Source organism: Falco rusticolus, chromosome 11 (genome assembly GCF_015220075.1).
Source record: "Falco rusticolus isolate bFalRus1 chromosome 11, bFalRus1.pri, whole genome shotgun sequence".
In the NCBI taxonomy this organism is placed as follows: domain Eukaryota; kingdom Metazoa; phylum Chordata; class Aves; order Falconiformes; family Falconidae; genus Falco; species Falco rusticolus.
Window position 1 is genome coordinate 2,483,425 of NC_051197.1, and position 20,737 is coordinate 2,504,161.

The following is a 20,737-nucleotide window of genomic DNA, read 5'->3' on the forward strand; positions in this document are numbered from 1 at the left end:
ACAGAAAGCATCAGCTATTCAGAACACATCAGCTATAGCCTTCTCCTGATGGTGGGTGCTTTTGCAAATGGATTAATAACTGAGCAGGTTTCATTTTCACAAGATCAAAATCACCCACTTCAATATATTCACCAACTTAACCACAGAAGTACCGACCTAGAAAAGACGGACAGCTTTGATGCCCTCTGCATCCCTGCCCATAAGTGCTGACTGTGAGCTGATGTGTCAAACTCTGGACTCTTGAAGCAAGGAAAGCAGAAGAGGTCAAGTGCTACCTTACATACCAGCTTTTTTTGAATGCCTTCAAAAAGCTCACAGATTTACTGTGTACATAAGAGATAAGTGATGATAATTTCGCATACTTGAGTACGGCCTCTACAATACATTCTAATGCATGCCATAGCAGGAATTCCACCCACTGCAATTAGATCACGGCTTCTGAAATTTGTTTGCTCTACCATTTACACCATTATGAAAGCACCACTGGATGTCTTCTCTTACCTTTCCTTGCACAGGAGAGTTCTGTTGTCACCTCTTGAAATTTAAGACAGACAAATACTTAAGCATCAAATATGTTTATTAAGCAATTCAAAAAGTCAGTTTTATTAGACAATTTGAAAAGAAAAGTAGAATATATTTTAATTTCCATGTTTTAATACTTCATCATCTCAAGAACCTGGCAATCACAGAAAATAAAAATAATGTTTACAAAAGTTACAAAAGCTGCACTGCATTCTGAATTACAGAAAACATGATTAGTCGACAAGGAAGCTTTATAAACCACAGTAACAGATTTTTCAGCTGATTATGAAACAGTGATACTGCCATGTATATGCATTCACAAAATCAGCATATTATTGAAATTAAGGCACTTTGGATACATAGTATTCACTTCCATATAGGAAAACAATTTCAGAGAAACCACAGTAAATGGCTACTGGTAGATAGTGCCAGTATTTGCAGTACTGGCCATCAAAGCACCAGGTTTGTGTGAATGAGTGAAGCTCTTGATAAAAAAAAGCACTGTTTGTTTGGTTTTTTTTTTTTACCCTACTTGCTATCAAAGAGTCATTCAAGCAAATTTACTTTTAAAGAGGTCAAGGAAGATTTCCACAATTTAAACACTGAACACAATTTTTAAAGTTAAACATTTAAAAACAAAAGTCCATGGTGAAAACTGCATGAAGTTCACATTAAGGATTAGTGCATGTAGTTGCTTCAAAAGAAGAAAAAAAAACCCCAAAACACACAACACCCAAACATTGACCTTCTCCACTCGGCATCTACCTGCCATTTCATGAGATCCCCACCAACCACAGTAATACCAAAGGAAATACAGTACAATAGAGTAATTTGTCAAGGAAGCAACCTCTCTTCAAGACCACACTTTCTAGTCCTCCTTTTCATTTCAGATTGTCATGTTTACTGCCTGTATCCCAGTCCGCCACAAGCACACTATTTACTAACATCTACAACAGATCCTACAAATACTGATACTCTAATTTAAAGAAAAATTAATCTCAGCTGTTTTTCACACCACTGTCTTGAAAGCAAAATTTCATCAATAATTGAATAGTTTTGTAGACTTCCATCGCAGCCTTTGGTATGTAAATTCTGAGTAAAAATACTCAAGAATCTAACCATGCAAGCACATGAGTATTTTAACAGGAGTTCAATAGAATTATTAGGAATGACATTAGGCATTTATAGGATCAGGCACTTAAATTGTGTATTATTGTTGCTGTTTTACTTCACTAATTTGAATAAAAAATGCCATTGTAGATGAAAAAAAGCAACTTCAAAAACCAGAGCAGGAATTATACGTGGAAACTATGTTTAAACAACTTTGCTCATAATTAGAACAAATAATTTCCACAGTAGTACTTTATAAATCAGTAGGGTCCAACAGATTTCATCTAAAGTCAGGAAGAAGACACTGTAAAAGAACTTGTTTATGCACAGCATCTTTACAAGTGTATTCCTGCTATGTCTTCCATGAAGCATTAACATCCAGACAAAACCCCCCTGTCCTTTAATGTTAATTCTTTTTTTACAAGAGTAACAACCTAGACACACTTCAATATAAAACACAGCTACTCAGCATTTCTCAGCACTGAATGATTCACCTTATGCACACCTGAAGTTTAAATTTAAAACGTAATTAACCTACCTATATATTCCATTCCTGCTTAAGTAGTATTACATTACTTGGACAAAGAATGATTTCCATAACTAGTACTGGAGTGCTCATGTAACATTCATTAAATTGTGAACCTCTGCTCTGCACAGCAATCCACAGGACACCATTTTGCAGTACACAAGTATTGAGAGAGTTTGAAGAGCAGCATTAAGTAGTTCTGTACAACTCAGGGGGCAAAAAGCATTGCGTTGGTGAAGCTGCCACATCTTGCAGGGTGGATTCTACTACTTCCTTACACAGCATCCCTCACAACTATACAGGGTGATAGCAGTCAGCTGTGAACTCACTCATGTAACTATAAAAAACTCATATGCAATCTACTAGTCTAAAGAACTTGCCACAGTAATACACACCCTACACAGAAATTCAGCTTCATATTTCACAGAGAAGAAACCTCTTTATGTCCATTTTTCTATAAAAAAATAAACTAAGGGGTCTCTTCCTTTACCCCTTTGCAGATTACTGAAATATCTTCTAGAGTTAGGGTTGTATCAGAATGCATTTCTACAAAACTACATGCCTCCACAATTTGCAGGATTGAGCGAGTCAAAACAGTAAAGTTTCCTTTTATAAGTATGATTACGTGAATGTTTACTAGGATAATGCTATTTGAAAATATAGTGTCTTAATATAACAATCCTTTCTCACAGACAAAAACATTAGTAGTAGAGTAAGTATGTTTTAAAAGCAATGAGAACTTGAGGAGATAGGAAATCCTACCTAGCAGAACACTCACTTCTTCGCAATTCAGGCATTTCACACTTGAGAATACAGAGTTGAATACTACATTGTGATTGTAAGTGTCCTGAGCATTGTTTCGTCTTTTGTGAACCTTCATAAGAGAAGTAATGTCGGCTCTAAGCGTTAAAGCGGCATCAAAATATATTCTTCCTAAATCTATCCACAATTGTTAAGTTGAATAGGGACAAAGCCCTAGTATCTTTGCAGGGTGGAGAATTATTTTTTTTAATTTAACACCGTTAAGTGGAAGGAAGAATTTTAACTGGGGTTATTTTATTTTTCTTTCACTAGGTAGTAAAAGAGTTAGCGTAACTTATGTTTGGTTTCACATTATCAAGAAAAACCCCACTAAAATAATAATTACTCAAATGGCAAGCAAGTACTCATTCATCCCTAATCAAAGCAGAAAAACTGATCAAGCTGAACAATACCAAGTAGGATAATCTTTATATTGGCCTATTTTGATTACAGTTAAAAAACCCAAGATGCATGCTGACCAATATCACATGTATCAATGATACTACTGTGATTATAACAAAAGTTAGTGCATATATAATGAAAAAATTACTAAAACAGCTTACACTTTGTAAACTTGTATGGGGACAAATTCGCAACAGTGATTCCAGCTTTTACAGAATACATTAAGACAGTTGGCACAGGGGCCTTTTCTGTTTGGTAGAAATGCATTTTTAAAAAGCATGTTATGATCTGATAATGGAAAACTACATGCATATGCACATACGTACATGTCAGCGTGCACACACACATATGTTATAATATATACACATATACACACACAGGGTATACATATGGTGATAAATGCTGTAAAATATTATCAGCATCAAGAGCGATGTCCTACCACTGTTCCCAGCTAAAGTCATCTCCTCTACCAAACACAAGAAAAAAGCCTAAAATAGTAAGGAAAATTACTGCATTGCCAGCCAGCACCAGACCACAGGCTCCCCACTTGATCTGAAATGCAAGGAAATGAAACAATCAAAGCAGTTCTTACAAGTCAGGTTCAGGCCAGTTTTTTATATGCATTAGATAAACTAAAACTATACAGAAAGGTGCTAAAAGACAAACAATAAATAATTAAATTTATGTGACTAATTATTCAATTAGCAACCACTCATATTACTAATACAACACTTCAACAGACAGGCTAATAATGCTATGTTTTAGAACAAAATAATTACCTTGCCACACAAATCAGTAAAACATACCAAGTCATAGAAATATCTGGTGAAACTAGCGCTCTCCCTTAATTGCTATGCAACAAAATAAAAGATCACCTTTCAAATAAACATTAATAACAAGCATAGAAAACAGTACGTGGTCTTCAAGGTAAATAGCGTTCTTTAACCATCTGCCTGACTAAGTTTACTAAAATAAGTGACATTTACTTAGAAAAGATACAGCTATGATTTAGAGTTCCCCCTCGTGGTCACCTCTGCTTCTGCCTACTGTCAGGTCCACAACTTAAAAACAATAAATGCAGCGTCAAGGAAATTGTGCATTACAAATAAATTACAACTAAGCACACAAGTCTTAAGCAAAACTGAAAGACTGAAGGGGAGAAACAATGCAACACACAGAAACGTCACTGGGTAGTTTCGGAGACAGGACAAAAGTTTTTTTGCCTTGCAAACAATCATGACAAAAATCTCACCACTTTAGAGCAGTTCAGAAAGCAAAGAGAAAAGAAGCTAGCAGAATTTCCTCTGACTTTGAGGGGACAAAGCATGAGCTTTGGAAATGCTTTGAAAACCAGAAGGGCAGCTGTGGAAGTATGGCCTTTTATCTTTTAACTGATAATGCACTCCAGTCACCAAGTTTTCAGCATCCTAGATGGAGAAAGCAGACATTCTGAAATAAAAATAAGGAAGGTGGCACAAGAAGCGGTGCAAAAGTTGATGAGAGAGAGGCACGAGATGTAGGAGGAGATAATAGATAATATCTCATAGTGGACCAAAACAAATCTGGGAAAAAACCAACAGCTAACAACTTTCCAGTCGCACAAGTCCTTTTTTCAGGTCAAAAAGCAGCATTAAGATGACAAAATTTCAGCAGAGTAACTATTTTCATCAGAATCTAGAAACACTGCAATAACGAAGTTAAGGACAGGATTTACAAACAGCAACCGCGCACTTTAAAGTAATCTTAAAGACATCAGTAACTGGTGTCTTAAAATCAGCAAGCAGAACTTACCGCTTCAACCCGTGCAAGGATTATAGGAAATCCAAAGGCAGAAACAACAATTCCAGTTGTGAAGAAATATGCCAATTCTCTGCAGGCACTGCTGGCTGCATCACTGTCATCACTCACTCTTTTTGCAATGAAGTGGGGAATGGGACAGATGAAGTAAAATATTAAGACAAACAGAGGCCAGTACACACTGGGGAGAGGCGAAAAAGGAAATACATGATCAGTTTAGATGGATGCTTCAGTAAAAAGTATCTTCTGTTTAGACGAATTAATTGCAGTAGCTGTAATCCTACTCTATGGTTTGAGAAGTGGATTACGTGATTTAACCACAAGTTTTCACCCAAACGGGCAGCCCCACCTCGCTCTCCCTGCATACTGGTACCAGCACCCACAGGGCCTCGCACAGCGCCGGGGCAACCCTCTCAGAGGGCCCAGCAGTAATTTATTTCACGTTCGCACCATCTTTCTGATTCAACTCACATCACCGCCTCACAAAACCCACAGCCACCACACAGGGAACAGGAAGCGCGGGCAGGCGGGACAGGAACCAAGAACTTTCCCAAATTAAAGGGACCCTGGAGTATGAACGAGGCGCCCGCGAAGGCACGCCCTGGCACCATCACCTCCCTGCCCAAGCGCCCATTAGCGTCACCTGGACATCTAAGAGGAATGACACATCCCAGCCGGAGTCCTGGGCGTTTGAAGAAACAGGGAAGCGAGGGAAGGAATTGTGCGAGAGTAAAAACCACTGTTTAGCAAGATGGCACTGCTTTTCCTGAGAAAGTATAAAGCTGTTTTCAGTCACTTTTTGAACAGAAACACAGGTCCTGGCTAAGAGGTGGTATTTAAGCACAACAAGCTGCCAGGTGTCAAGAGCCAGAAAGCAGGTGACTGCCGGGAGATTACCAGAGCCAAAGAGCTCAACTAAATGAGATTAACACCTCAATTAACAGGTACCAAGAAGGCCAAGTTTTGGAAACGAAGCCGGCCGGCTCACCCGTAGTACTCCAGGGCGCAGCCCAGCATGAGGAAGGTCAGCCCGATGGCTCCGCTGAAGGACAGGGCCACGAGAGCTGCAACGGCACAAGGCGGGGTGAGGCGGGAGCTGCCTCACCCGTCCCCGGTCACCGCTCCCCGCGCCACCCGCCCGCCCCCGCCGAGGCGCCGCCCGGGCCGTGGAAGAGCAGCGCGGCCGCACCGCACCCTCGGGGGGCGAGGGGAAGGGCGGCGGGCCGGCAGCGCTCCCTACCTTTGATACCCGCCATGTTCGGGCCGCTGCACGACGCCGAGCTGAGGTGGCGACGGGCGACTTCCGCCTACCGACCACTCGCCCCGCCTCGCACCACGTGAGCGGCCGCCTTAAAGGGCCGGCGCCACGGAGGCGGCGGTGGCCGGGCTACCCCGCCGCGCTCCGGAAAAGGGGGGCGGTCGCTTTAAGGCGCGGGCGGTGGCTGGCTGTGAGGAGGCGGTCGGGCCGCCCGTCGCCATGGTTACACTGCCTCCAGTCAGGCCTTGGGGCGGGCGTTTAATTCTTTGTACACACAAACATGCCTCTGTATCGTTGTGTGTGGTGTATTTGTGTGCAAATACCGGTATATACAGGTGCGCAGGAACACACGCATATGCGTCTATACATATTTTAAAGAGCCCCCGGCCGTCAACCGCAGCCATTTTGAGGGCAACTTCGGAAAACCCCTGTTCTCACCTCAGCAAAGGGCCCAGATGCCTGCAGGCCTCACCAGTGCCTCCCCTGGGCCTGCATCCCGCACAGAGCAGGCCACGTCGCTTTTAACACGTTTTTCAAGCTTCAAGCTTTAAGATTTTTGAGATCCTGTTTTTGACCCAAGAACAGCCTTTCTGAGGGACATTTGACACAGCCCTTTGGGTACATCTGCCCAGGGAGGTTTTAATCAGCTGTGTCCCATCTGCCTCTAGCTTTCCTTCTCATTTCATATCTTCTCTAGTACAGGTTTATTCCCCCAGTTTCATTATTAATTTTATGTAATTTAGAGCCAAAAAGACTGCCTAATTACAACAGCAGGCTTAAGTAGGTAAATGCTTCAAGTGAAAATTCCAGCTGCTACATTTGCTGACCCACTTGGTGGTGGATCTCTGAAGCATAGTAGCCCAAGAGCAGCAGGTAATTTCCAAAATGTCTTAATTTAGGATAATCACCTGGCACACTAACCCACGAGTTACTGCACGGCCTCAGTGACCGACCTGGAGGCAATGCCGCCAGCGGCCAAGGCGTATCGCCAGAGCAGAAGCAGGATTGTGGTGTTATGGTCTGACCACAGTGAGCAGCAGCTGCATTCAGTGTTTCTGGGCTTATTTTGAGACAGAAAATGCTGCACAGACCTTTTCTGCATGCCCTGCCCATGCTGTAAGAGCAGAACAGAGCCTTCGGCTGTCATCAACAAGTAAGAACAGCCTGGGAGTTGTTATAGATACAATATAGATAGAACTAACCTCACAGTTAGTGTGAACTAACTTTAGAATAAAAGAATAACCATTATAATGTTTGTTAACCACTGTAACAATTGTAGATATCATGTACCGCCATATGTTACTCATCTACCTTCGGTGTCCTGTTAACCTTTGTTAGACATCCGCCTATCTGCTGACCTTCTATGTTAAAACTTTAGCAGAACACTCCAGCAGGAAAGGACAGATAAGGGTAAAAGAAATAATTAAGTAAGAAAAGCAGATGGCCAGCAAGGGCATAAATTACCTCAGATTGATAAGAACACTGCAAATGTGCAAGACCACCACATAATGAGCAAAAGGTGAAAAGTACACCATGATGAAGACCTACGGCCTTCCTCCTAGAGACCACTGCCCACGTCTCGGAGACCCCTGCCCACAATTCTTGGAAGAATTTGCACAAGCGCGAAGGACTGATAAGCTAATTAACATGCAAAGCGAGGGTAGATGGGATTAGATAATGAATATGTATAGATATTAGTTGAATAATCATTATTTCATTGTATAAATATGGAATAATTAGCAACCTTAAACATGCACGTTTGGTGGAAGGATCCCCCGTGCATCCAGCGCTGCCAATAAAGGATACTTAGTCACTAAGAAATTCTGACTTCGTTCTTTAAATCAGAAGCTTACATCAGGGTACAGCTGCTGCTAATGTGAACTGCTTCAGACCTACAATAAATACACGAATATGCACTTGTCTAAAAAAAACCCACCATCAAAACACAAAAGTTAGGTTGCCATCTTCTGTTTCAGCTAAGTTGAAGAGTTTTGCCTCTTAAGAATGAAAAGCTGCATCTTTTCCCATTACAAATTGTCTCTAAACTAAGCCCTTGCAATTTGCTTGCACTAATAGGAACTGATTTCTTCATGTAGCTTGTTTGCTTTCAAGGAAATCAAAGCTCTAGAACAAAAGAAGTATTTGTCTTGAGAGCTAGTAGTTTACAGCTACCTTTATGTGTACCGCTCAGGTGCCACCAAACACTGCACTAGAGCAAGGCAGAGATGTTACTCATGCATGTAAGATGCTGTAGATGAAAGAAAACTTTCATTTACCACACACAAATTTGTTGTTGCTTATCCTGCATTTACAGAAGTTAATTTGAACTGTTTAAAGCACGAAGGTAAAGGGTTCCCCCCACCAAGCACAAAACATACCCGAATATGTTAATTTGAGCTTTTTAATGTATATACAAATGTTTTAGACCAGTCACAATTTAATTGAGTATATACTGTATTTACAAAAATTACAATAATTTAGTCAAACAGTAAACCTGAACATTGATAACCTCTGTCACTACCAGATATGACAAGAAATTTTTATTTTTTTTAGTTAACTATTTTGATATACATACATCCTAATACTTTCATGCATCCATAAAAACATTAGGGATGGAAGTAATCAAAGCTTAAATGGGGTAGGGTTTCTTTTGGTAGATAAAGTTTAACGATGGATTTGTATTTTGTGAACATGTGAGTGTCCAGAGTTATGTGCCATGACAAACTCAATACAAAGCTAGTAATGTAGTTTTAGTCATTAAAAAAAGTACGTTATAGTAATGAGATTCTTTTTATTATATAGGCATAGGTCACAATATCTACAAATGTGAATGAGAAACAATAAACCAACAAATCACAGGAACATGATTCACATTCCAGTTATCTCTTTAAATAAGACAAGCACATACTGGATCAAAACATTAATAAATAACATCCAGTTTGTTACTATTATCTTAAGGTCTTTTATATAAAAGGAGACCTATGTGTTGGTTTCACATTTTCAGTTAATGGTAGTAAATAATGGACCAATACAACAAAAGGATGACTTTTATACAGAAAGCAATGTACTTTGACACACTGGCTTTGCAGTAAGTTTTGCCACTTGAAAGTGTTAAGTGCAACAAGTGGATTGTCTTTAAAAACCACCAGCTTTAAAGACTCGCATCCGATGACAACCTGTTCCTTAAGCAGTAAATACAAATGATCTCCTGCCCATCTTCTGAGTATACCTGCCCTTTCAAAGCTCAAATACAGATATAACATGTTGGTAAATAAACTGCTAGCTTTAGTTTTTCTACAAAAGGAGATCGCCAGAATTTGGGGTGAAGAGTGTAATTTGCTTTTTAACTAGGAAAGATGCTTCAGCTTTAGCATCAGAGATATTTTCTTCTGATATTATTGCTTTGGTCCAATACAAACTTTTAAGATAATCAATTTGCACTGTATTTACCTCAAAGACCAGACCTGGTCCACAGGCATTTACGTGACAGCTTGTACACCGTGATCTGAAAAGTGAAGTTGCAAGAGGTTGCACTCTGCCAAGAGTCTTGGCCAAGTGCTGTGGAGCTAATAAAGGCATAGAGGTGATAGAGGTGGGCTGGAAAAAGTCTTCTGAATCCTCCGGAGTGGAGGAAGTGTTATCTATAGACTGGGAAGTTTCTAAAACTTTGCAGCAGAGTTTTAGTTTGTTGATATTTCTTTTGTTTGATGGTTTGAAGCTGTCGATGAGAACTTCATGGGAAATGCAGTACATGCTCATTCCTCACTTTTACAAATGTGGATTCACCCTTCCCCCCAATTCCCTGTTCCCCCAGAACTGCTGTTTAACAAACCAACAAGGTGCTGTGTAACATCAATGAATTGTTGCTTGCTTTATGGAGCAAGTGTCTTTTAATGCTGAGGAATTTCCCCTGCACATTTCACTGCTGGACTGTGAGGTGAAGTACAGTATTAATGTGTAAAGCAGCAGTCAGCTGCCACACTGATCTAACCCAGGATTCAGCTTTGTCCCTATTGAGGCATACTATACTATATGAGCAATTAAGCAGCAAATGGTGACTGTTAGAAGTGTTCCTAAACCACATCTGAGCACTTAGTTTTGATAAAGTTTGATCCAAACCTGGGAAGAAAGTACATTAAAGTTTGGGCTTCACCACCAGTTACTGAAGTCAAATGAAGTGTTGCCGTATCACCTATCAGAAAAAAAGTAGGAAATTCACCAGCTACACTGTGTCAGAGACAGAACAATTGCACCTTTTTCCCAGACTGCATTCTCTCTCACCCCACTTGAATCCAAAGAAAAAAATAAAAGTTACAAGAAACAGTAACCCCATGGCTCTTGTATGGCAAGCCAGGTGGCTAGAGTTCCTCTGAGCTCAGTATTCTTGATCCAAGTGTAAGGAAATCTTTCTCTTGTTCTTCACGATTAGTATTAGGCTCTTAGTTTTCTGAAACTTCTGAACTTCCAGCCAGAGTTTGGTTGATCTGTGACATTTGTGACAAGAGACTGTATAAGCACTAGCACAGGTCTGTGGTGGAGACTGAGGAAGTACCTAATACAAGGGTTTTTGTCCTTGGTTTTCAAATTCTGACCAGGCATCATTTAGCTCCATAAATATCATCTTTGCGTATTGTTCATATGGCTGTCCAGTAGCCTGGAAAAAACAAACCCACAAAACAGAAAGAGGGATATCACATCTACCGAATCAAACTACAAAGCTGACATTTGAACAGATACTTTCTCAGGCAGTTACCATTCACTTTCCACAAATTATTTTTACTTAATCTTTGACAAGAATAAGCTACTGTTGAGAGCTGCTTACCTTGTTTACAGCTTAAGAATTTCTTGGCTCTTCAGCTCCTCAGAGCTGATAACCCCCCAAGTGTGATAAAGCACTGCAGTCCCACGGGCAAAAAAAATTTAACCCAGGCTTTGCAAGAGGCATTTTACCTGCATTGTGAAGGGAAAGAGCTGCCACCTCACACAGTTCTGTGATAAAAGCAGTATTCCTGCAAGCCTCTGGGCAGCTCACACCTTCTCAAGCCTTGCCCACCACCCTGCAACTCTCCAGGCCTCCATTTCCTTAACAGTAAAAGCCTCCTTATCACCACAGGGTTTCCCAGATGGTATCATTGCGCTCCGGTTGGCAAGTGTAAGCAGCAAGACCACAAGTCCGATAATCGGATAACCTGATTCTTCTATTTTAGAAATTTGATTTTAAGACCCCTGTCCTTTCACATGCCTTTATCACACCGTCATGTCCTGTAGCACACACGAAGTTCTGGATTGTTGTTCACCACCAGCATGGCTTAAAGTCAAAGTGAGGTGACAAAATCTGAAAATCTGAATCTCTGTTGCTTGGAGCAGGATGTACCAAGCACAGTCTTGGGGCTAGGAGTAGTTAGAGTTCTCACCTTTCAGAAACTGGCAAAAACCTTGAACCACTACTTTCTGTATAGCTGTGTGCACCAATAAATTAAGCAATCACATTCAACTCTTTATAACTAAGACAACAGTGACAATTTCTGAACAATGTGAAACTAGGAAAACCTTACCTTGTCAGGATGGACGACAAGCACTGCCCGCCGGTAGACCTTCTTCACTTGCTCCGGTGTGACAAGATCTGCCATACTAACAGGTTTCCACTTGGTCTCCCCTGCCCATAAGACTGTATGCATTGTGGACAGCAGGGCTCTTATATTTCTCTCCTTCCCTTCAATCCATTCCAGGACCTGGAGAAAAGAATGTGAATCTCAATTTATGCCTTACATTAGATAACCCAGTAGGAAAAAAGTTTCTTCATTTGAATAGCAGTGACTCCCAGGAGCATCTTCCACTTCTTTCCAAGCTTTAGAAAACCTTTGGAAGGTACACTTGTCAGTCTCTGCTTTGTCATTTATTTTTATATCACTGCTTAAAAGTTAAGACACAACTGGAGCAACATCCCTGCTAAAAGTACCAAGTTGCTAAAGTTTATAAACAGTCATTAGATGGAATAGTCAAAAGATAAATGAAATGTTTAACTGTGTGGCTTTTTAGCAAGCTTAATTGCATACCTAAAGTAAGCTCGACTAGAACTCTGCTGTGGATGTGTATCTATTGTGCATGTCTAGAGCCAAGTCTTCCAAAGACTCACATTGAAGGTTGGCTTCAATGCAAATCTCTTTAAGCTCCAAGTCAGAAGCCTCAATTCTCTCCACATGCCTACTTGCCACCTGCAATCCAGCAGTCAAATAAAGCAATAGGTAGCCCACTTTCCTAGATGATGTAGTCCACCTTAGGGGTTGCCATCTTAGCCTACAGCTAGGGAAGGAGAGGAGGAAAGGGAAGTAAATGCGAAAACCAAAGCGTAAATAGATTTAGCAGTTCCAGGCTGAAGCGTACAGTGAAATAAAATGCATCAGAGCAAGGGGAATTGTATTGGGAAGGGAGAATCAGCTGGGTGCTTCAGTGCTTCAGCAGCTCGCTGAGGGGGAAACATTGCACACATGAAGTAGTACACATCACTGGAGTTTTATAGCTTGTGAATTGGGAAAACTACTGCCCACTTGATGGCCTGGCAGCTGTCTGGCTTGGTTACAAGTGACTGACGTTCGTGTTCAACATGGTTGCTAGCACACACTTTCCAAAGGTTGAAACCTTTCCGCAAGGTTAAAAAACCAATTTACTTAAAAATTTTTTTTTTAAAAAAAAATCACTCATTCTGTTTGCCAGAGGTTTGCTTGGGCTTTTACTCTCAGTTCTATATCCTTCTGTAATTATGATTCACGGGTTTATATTTCAAATGTAGAGCAGGACAGAATTTCCTTCGCTTCATCATAGATCTGTTGTTTGCCAGTTTATTTAGGAGAGATGACAGGATTCCAAAGCAGACAAGATTAATGAGACTGAGGATTAGTTCAATTAGCTGTGCCTGCTAATCAGGGCTGGAGTGACATGGAGGACCAGCAGTCCTGACAATAACGCTGAGCAAGCCACTGTTTGCCACAGCCTGGTTTAGGACAGAAACATAATCTTGGAGTTTTAAATCTGTTTCAAAGGATGTTCACATCTCCAGGGAAGGCATAAGAACTTATTATATGAACAAATAGCAGGAAGTTCTCACTTTCTGCCTCAAGGCAATCTCATCATGGTGAGAACATGCCCCATTTCACCAAAACTTGGGTTTGGCAGGACTGGCAGAGATGGTCACTGCTCTTACCAGTTTATTTGCAAGAATCTAATTCAGAACAGACTTTTTACAAATTTGGCACTTTTTCCAAGTAGTATTTCTCATTCTGATGAGGCAGTGGAGATGCTTCCAGATGTTCCCCAGCACCTGCAGTTTATGACTTTGTCTTTCTGGTCACATTAGCTCGTTGCTGTCTGGCGTGCAAATGGGGAGCACAGCAGTTTATGATGCTATCAAGTTTAGACACCTACTTTATGGAAAGCAAACAGGAGAGATAGCACATGGTCCTTGGGATCCAGCCATTCTGCGGAGGCTGTGCACTAATGTAAGTGCTAAACAGGAGGATAGGTTCTGGCACTAAATGATCTGAAGTTTTGCTGAACTGCCTTACATGCAGGATGGCTGGTGGCCTACTGCCCGCTCCAGCTTTCAGGGGCTGTGTTTCAAGCAGCCTCCAGCATGATGAGACTAAAAGGCACGCTGAATGATTGTAAGAGCCTAAACAAGAATATTGCTTACTTTTAGTTTTTCAGGGTCCATCTCCTTAGCCATTTCTTCTTTTCTCATCTCAGCTATTGTTTTGGGCCCCTTCTTGTCCTTGTGAGCATTAAAACCTTGACCAGATAACAGATCTTCAAAATCTGCAGACACTTTCGGTTTTGCGTCTTGAAAAACAAAAAGATTTGCAGTTGCTATCACAATACAGGTTTTATTTAACACTGCTTTTCTACCAAAGCCACCCCCTGCACTTACCGCTATAACAATCTCCCAGTGCTAATGAGTGTGCCAGTTCCCACAAAAGAGGTATAGGGTAATGTGACTTTTGAATTATCGTTATTGAAGTGTATTTGGAATATGGGATTTCCTAAATATTAGCATGATTTAGAGTCTAGATGGGACAACCACTGTTGAACTTGATATATCATCAAATGACCAGCATGACTAACTTGCTTGGACCCTAGCCTGTTAAGGCTTTTGAGCACTAAAGCTATGTTAGAAGGAGCCAGCCTTTTGGATGCTGAACTCTGAAAAGCTTACCGACATTAGCTGGTCCTTTTCCACGTTCGTTTTGTGCTCCCGGCATGGCTGAGAAACTCACGTTGTAATTGGGCTTGTTCTGGGGAGAGGCATGAGGCACGCTCGGCTGGCCTTTGGGTTGTGCCTGCTGCCAGCCGTAGCCAGCTCCTTGCTGCCAACTGCTGCTGCCCATGGGCTGGGGAGAGGGTTTCTGTGGCGAGGGGGGGAATCCTCCACCCATGCCTGTCGGCGTGGTCGGTTTACTGGCAAATGAAGGGCCACCTGCAGATATGGGGAAAGGAGTGACAGCTGGCATTAGCAAACAGGATACCACCTTGCCTTCCAAAAAGGGAAGCTACACAAAATCCCCTAGGCAGCTGGCTTTTCTTTTCAGCTCTGCCACAAAGGTATTTTTGCAAAATCAAGCAAAGCCCTTCAGCTTTCCTGTCACTGCTCTGTAAGCTGCTTAAGAGAGAGCACCTGCCTCTGAAGGTTGCACAGGAACTGGAGTAGCGGCTCACTGGGGAAACGCAGGGAAAGCTACATGTGGCTAACTGGGAACCACAGCTGCTGCGTGTTATGGTGGCAACGTCAAGTTGACATATTGAAATAGTATCTCCCAGCACTGTGCTGATGTAATAGTATACCACAGAGCTGTGGGTTTCAGCACCTTGTTACTTTAGGAGGTGCTCCTCTGGCTTAGTTTGTGGTGGGAGGTACGCAGTGTTAATGTTTTATTGTTTGAGACTAACATCCACACTCAACATTGAGCTCCAAAACATGTCATGGAAACTGGACAGAGTGCTTTTGATTTAGTCATGAACAACAAAAATACGGTTAAATATCCTGCGGTTGCCAAGTCATTTGTTTTTCAACTCCATAACTTTGCTACAGAATACATGTTTTAAAAGCACCTCGATGGCTCTGACATGGGTCTTGGCATACTTTTTATTTTCCTCCTGCAGAGCAGCCAGTGATCCAGCAGAGGGAACTGGGAAACCTAATTCCAGAACCATGCTGGTACTGACGCAAAGGAGAAAAACAAACAGCAGATAAAACCACAATGGCTTGCAAAGAGCTCAGGGCACTGACAAAGGGAAGAAAAAAGATCTATTTAACAGAGACAGAGAAGCCGACATGCTGGGTTTTAAGGAAAACTTAAATAATCTGTCAGAACTGCCTTTTTAACACTGGCAATTTAGAGTTTGCTGATTGTTTTCTGAGATAAAACAAGGAGCAAATGCTTGTCTAAGCAGTCAAGCAAGCAGTCCTTTGTAGCCAGATGCAAATGAAAATGGGTTCAGACTCTGCAAATTAGAGGCAGATTAGTGAGGTTCCACAGGTTTCCTCACAAAGGACAAAAATGAGTCAGGTCTAGATGGAAACAATTCCTCAGGGGCCCCAGCAGCTTTGAAAAGTCAAAGTCTCCTCCCAGGCACTGCTCCAGGGTCTGTAGCAACAGTTCTCCAGTCAGTTAAACACGGAGCGTCCTTAGCCAGAGACTGCTCAGGCTTACAGGGTAGGGGTTATGCTTTGCAACCCATATAGCCTTCTGAAGTCCAAACAAGTTGCTAGCAGCTTTTTTTTAATGGAGGATCAGTAAAAGCACAGATTTGTGAGCACTTACAGAAAATCAGGCAGAAGGGAAAGCTGGAAAGCAGCACTGGCATGCAGGGAGGTTGAGAGGACCCACAGAGCTCCTTGTCACATACCAGGCAGTTCACGCTATTTCTCCAAAACAGAGCTGGTAATTTTTTTATTTTTAAATAAGGGATGCAAACCTGCTAAACTCGCTCCAAGAGTCCCCAGATCAGCAAATGGATCCAGTGTTTGGGGTTTAGGCTGATGAGTGGGAGTGCTGTGGAGGGATCCTGTTGGACTGGTGGCAGCTGACTTACTTCCCATTCCCAGGCCACCTTAAAGAGGGAAAAAAAAATTTACATAAGATTAAAAATAACTCTGGGTTTTTTCCCCTATTTTACATAAGTGCAGCCTTTACCCAGTGCTCAGACACATGATGTTAGAAGACTGCTGTTAAAATGAAGTGTACTATTGTCAGGTTTCTAAGCAGTCTCAACTCAGCGTTGGCCCAGACTAGACGCACACCCACTCACAATTAGGCTCAGCAAGAAGAATGTTCCCTAGATTGTCTGTGCTGACAGAATAATTGTGACAAATAGATATATTTGAAGAACTAGAAGCCTTTAGGAAGCAATTTTTGGTAGGACATACATAATCTCCCAAGATTAGAAAGATTCATGCTACTGGCATCCCATTTAGTGGCATCCCAGGAAAGCATAGCATTTCCCAGGTCCTTCTCGTGGCTCTGCACTGGATTGAAACACAGCTATGCACACCCTCACTGAGAGCCTGTCCCACTTCATGCCCTGGTTTCTTGAGGAAAGAAACCTAGATCTTTTTGAACAGAAAGAGTTTGGTAATCCTTAGCTAGATCTTCACCTGGATGGCTGGGAGGCCAGGACAACAGGAACAGAGTACCTGCTGCAGTTCAGATGAAACTAACTAACATCTTGATCGAAGTTTTGTTGTATTAGTCAAAGTACTAAACAGCAGAAAGAGGGAACCTGTTCTCTGCAGTCACTGGTAGCATTTTCCTTCTGCCTCTCCTCTCAGGGATCCTTAAGGGTTTTCTTGTTAAATATCCTGATTTTTTATGATACATACCTGGTTTGTTGGGCCAGTCCCAACCACCGGAAACATCTGGTTGTATGGAAACTGTTGGTGTGCTAGAAGCTAAGCAGAATGATTACATATAAATATCCCAAAGTAGTACAGCACAAACAACATAATCCAGTGTCTATGAAGAGCAGGGGGCAAGGAGCAGGAGAGACAGTACTGTGTCCATCTACCATTTGCTAATAAGAAATGAACTTTTCCCCCGTGATGTGCATTACAAATTTAATGGTTTTTTTTCCTTATCTCATACCAACCCATACAGAGGCAAGTGAGGGAGGACACAGCTTTAACAGTGTTAATTTTATGATAGCTTTAGTCAGAGGCTTTATATACTTACTTAGAAAAACCTTACCACCAGAATAATACATGGGGGTTTGTGTTTCCGAATACAATCTCAATCCAAGGAAATATTCTACACACAAAGGGAAAGGATGGAGAAAACAAACAAAGCAGAGCAGCCCACACAAATGTAAGCCAGAAGGAACACTCACAGTCCTTCCTTTAATCCTGTATCAAATAAAGCCTGTACATCTATGCAGTTCGCCCTGCCAGCATTTCACTACCGCAGATACTAGCACTGTAATTTAATATCTCATCTTGTTGGGATACCATTTAAATTCCTTTCATTGGTGTAGCCAGCTCCAAGTGTGACCCAACCATCTTTTTCACAGAGCTAATATCCAGTACCCAGGCAACAATGTGAGCAGTGCCAGCAGCACGCTAGTTCCCTCCATAGTCACTCTGGCTTTCCAGCAAGACTGTTGCACCCAAGGGACATGTGTTAGATCATCAGACACAAACAAATTCGTATCTGACTGTGGTGATGAAAAGGTTACAACATTAAATTGTGGCATGTGAGGAGAAGGGGGCAACTAAGGAACATCTCAAAAAAAAAAAAAGAATAAAAAATAAAGTCCAATAAAGATTAAAAAAAAAATCCTTCTCTTCAGAGTCAAATTCAACTGTGAGTTTTGCCAGGATCACTATCAGAACTAAAGAAAGCAGATGCCTGTAACTAAAGTCACCAAAGGATGTGTGTTTTCTCTAGCAGGCTTAATATGCCATGCTCTATTTAGCTCAAGTTAATGGTAGTTTCGTTCAGAAGAGACCTCATAACCACAGACATATGCAGGCAGACATTCTCCATGGTCTCTTTTTTCATGTGTACAAATAGCTTATTAATTAAGTATAAGACTTGAGCAAAACTAGTCTCATCCTACCACACTTCAAATTATGAATACACTTTAAGTCTGGAGACTAAAAGCTCTTTCCTGTTTAGTGGGGTTTCTGTGGTTTAGAATCATTTTATGGCAAGCATCGGTTTGTTCTTAATGGCTCCATCACTATTTAAAGCCAGCATTTCACATTTACTTAAATACACTAGAAAAGCCTCATTTTCTTACCCATGTGAAAGGGATCACTGTGCACAGTTGGTGAAGGACTTCTTGTTGCTTGAAGGAAAGGATCACCAGGGACAGCTGATGAACCAAGAAAGGAACCCAGGAGGTCTGGACCGGTTTGCTTAGGGCTGCTTCCAAATGGATCAAAGGCAGTGGCTGTAAAAATATATTTGAGAAAACGAAATCATTAACTTGTACAATGGATGTGCTTCAGGGAAAAGACACTGGTGTGTGGAGAAGAAAACCTAACACCTGCAGGTACCAAATGGGAGACAACATGCGACTGTAGGAGAGCAACTGGAAGGTATCAGCACCCTAGCGAAATTCTAAGGGACCAAGAGAGCCAGATGGTTTGGTCATGGCAACACATTTGGTGATCCCATCTGTCTTTTCCAAAGAGAGGGGCTGAATTTAGGAGCAGTCGATAGTCAGTATTTAGATACTTAGATGCTTAAGATAAAGTTTCAACTTGCACATACTGCTAATAGGTACATGGACAGTGAGGGACAGCCTGGAGCTCGAGTTAGCATCCTGGTGCAATTCTGCTTCCTCTCGAGAGCTGAACACAGTCAAAGGTGATTTTAGGCTGTCAAAGGTAATATATGTTGAGGGTACAAGGACTGATTTTTCAGAACAGCTTTAGAAAATAACTGCTATTTTTACTACATAGCATCACTTGTTACAAAAATCCAGTTCGTTCTCAAACCCCATTTTTTATCAATTTGTCTTTCTTTTTTGTCTACTGTCTTTCACATTAAAAAAATCCAACAAGCCCAACCTACAAAAGAAACCTCTATGAGGTCACTCAAATTCTTACCTGCCAACAAGTTTAAGGTAAAGAGCATCCTGAACAGAGATGCAATATATACTGCTGTAAGAAAGATACAATCCTGAGAAGCTATGCATTGTGTTAATGATGCTACTCGTTACTTATGTTACTCATTATTTAGGATATTTCAGAATTTACTACTCTCCACTTACCTTGTAAGTGCTTCTTGCTTTCCTGGCTTGGGACAATTTAGCTGTGTGATGCTTTTCCTTTCTCTTTCATGCACCAATCTGGCTTGCAAAGCTCAGCAATATCCAGAAATCTTTTTCCAATACTGTTGCTGCACCTCTGCCTTGCGAGATGCGTGTCTGCACAACCTTCCCACCCCTGCGCAAAAGCTCTCAGACTGACTGAGCATACAACACCTGCAGCAAGACGAGCCTTCTCCATGTACAGGTGGCTCAATTTCTTCCACTGAAACTTGTATTCTTCTCCCTTCTCCTGCTTCCAGTCCCTCCAGTCCTCAGTCTCCATCTCTTCCCTCCCTTCATGAGTCTTGGTACAAGTAGATTATAACTGCTCCTGTCCCTTTTGCTTCAAAAAACCACAGCAGGCAAATCTGGTGTTTGAGTGTACTAGTAGGCAAACCTCCCCAAGCCTGCAGGCTTTTTTATTCTAGCTGAGAAAGGAGGACTCAAGAAGAGCCTTCAGAAATTGGCAGCAGGGCCATCCTGTGGTAAATGCTACCTGTGCCAGCCCCAGCATCGCCCAAGCCTGCTTAGCAAAATGAAAAAATACCATTTCTGTACAAGAAAGCTGGCAGGTATTGCAAATGCTTTAAGTCATTAGTTGCTGAGAAAAAGTTAATTGAGCATACTGAGCTCTTGGAATCAGGTATGTGTTGACATCATCAGCTCTTAAACTGTATCATAAAGGATTAGGCCAACCCAAAGGCAGGGAGGCTGTGCAGCTCAGTGCGGTGCACAGAGACCTGCTCTTAGGTCCGGACACTTGTTCACGTTCATCTACTCCAGAGGCTCTCAGTGAATCTGAGCAGCTTGGGTTGGGCTAGTCACCTGTTCGCTTATAAATGATTTTCACTTGCTCTCCTCTGTTCACTTCACTCTCCAAGGGACCCCTTTGCTCTAATATCTATTCAACCACTCCTTCTGCCAGCCTGTTCTCAGTCTGTCTTTGAAGAAAAAAATATCTTCTCATATTGCCTATCTCATTTGCAGAAAGAGCAGAAATAGCAGAACTGTGTAGC

At 41.6% G+C, this 20,737-nt stretch overlaps 2 protein-coding genes across 5 annotated transcripts in view; both read right to left on the reverse strand.

Moving 5' to 3' along the window:
- Positions 1–559: 559 nt before the first annotated feature.
- Positions 560–6,524, reverse strand: LEPROT. Of its 2 annotated transcripts, none has more exons than XM_037404262.1 (4): positions 6,399–6,523; positions 6,147–6,222; positions 5,153–5,339; positions 560–3,913 (listed from the first exon to the last, which is right to left on the reverse strand). In XM_037404262.1, exons 1-4 carry the CDS (start codon positions 6,412–6,414, stop codon positions 3,797–3,799), a joined length of 396 nt encoding a protein of 131 aa, XP_037260159.1. In that variant the 5' UTR covers positions 6,415–6,523; the 3' UTR covers positions 560–3,796. The 2 variants fall into 2 exon arrangements, with proteins under 2 accessions (XP_037260159.1, XP_037260158.1); XM_037404261.1 differs by lacking the exon at positions 560–3,913 and adding an exon at positions 3,920–4,788 and having other exon boundaries at positions 6,399–6,524.
- A 2,277-nt stretch (positions 6,525–8,801) lies between these two features.
- DNAJC6 (DnaJ heat shock protein family (Hsp40) member C6) overlaps positions 8,802–20,737 on the reverse strand; it is a 51,620-nt gene continuing 39,684 nt past the window's right edge. For 2 of the 3 annotated variants that reach the window (XM_037404625.1, XM_037404626.1), the window contains 7 exons: positions 18,705–18,857; positions 17,290–17,358; positions 16,386–16,520; positions 14,626–14,886; positions 14,107–14,252; positions 11,972–12,148; positions 9,188–11,070 (listed from right to left, as the gene is read on the reverse strand). In XM_037404625.1, the coding sequence (XP_037260522.1) occupies positions 10,969–11,070; positions 11,972–12,148; positions 14,107–14,252; positions 14,626–14,886; positions 16,386–16,520; positions 17,290–17,358; positions 18,705–18,857 (1,043 nt within the window). In that variant the 3' untranslated portion in view covers positions 9,188–10,968. Of the gene's footprint in view, positions 11,071–11,971; positions 12,149–14,106; positions 14,253–14,625; positions 14,887–16,385; positions 16,521–17,289; positions 17,359–18,704; positions 18,858–20,737 lie in introns of all 3 variants that reach the window. The other variant, XM_037404624.1, reaches the window with a different exon arrangement.

Coding starts and splice junctions, on each gene's coding strand:
- LEPROT (XM_037404261.1), bottom strand. Junction 5,340..6,146: donor TGCGCCCTGGAGTACTACGG/GTGAGCCGGCCG, acceptor GCCTCTCCCCAG/TGTGTACTGGCCTCTGTTTG. Junction 4,789..5,152: donor TCCTTGCACGGGTTGAAGCG/GTAAGTTCTGCT, acceptor TTCTCCATCTAG/GATGCTGAAAACTTGGTGAC.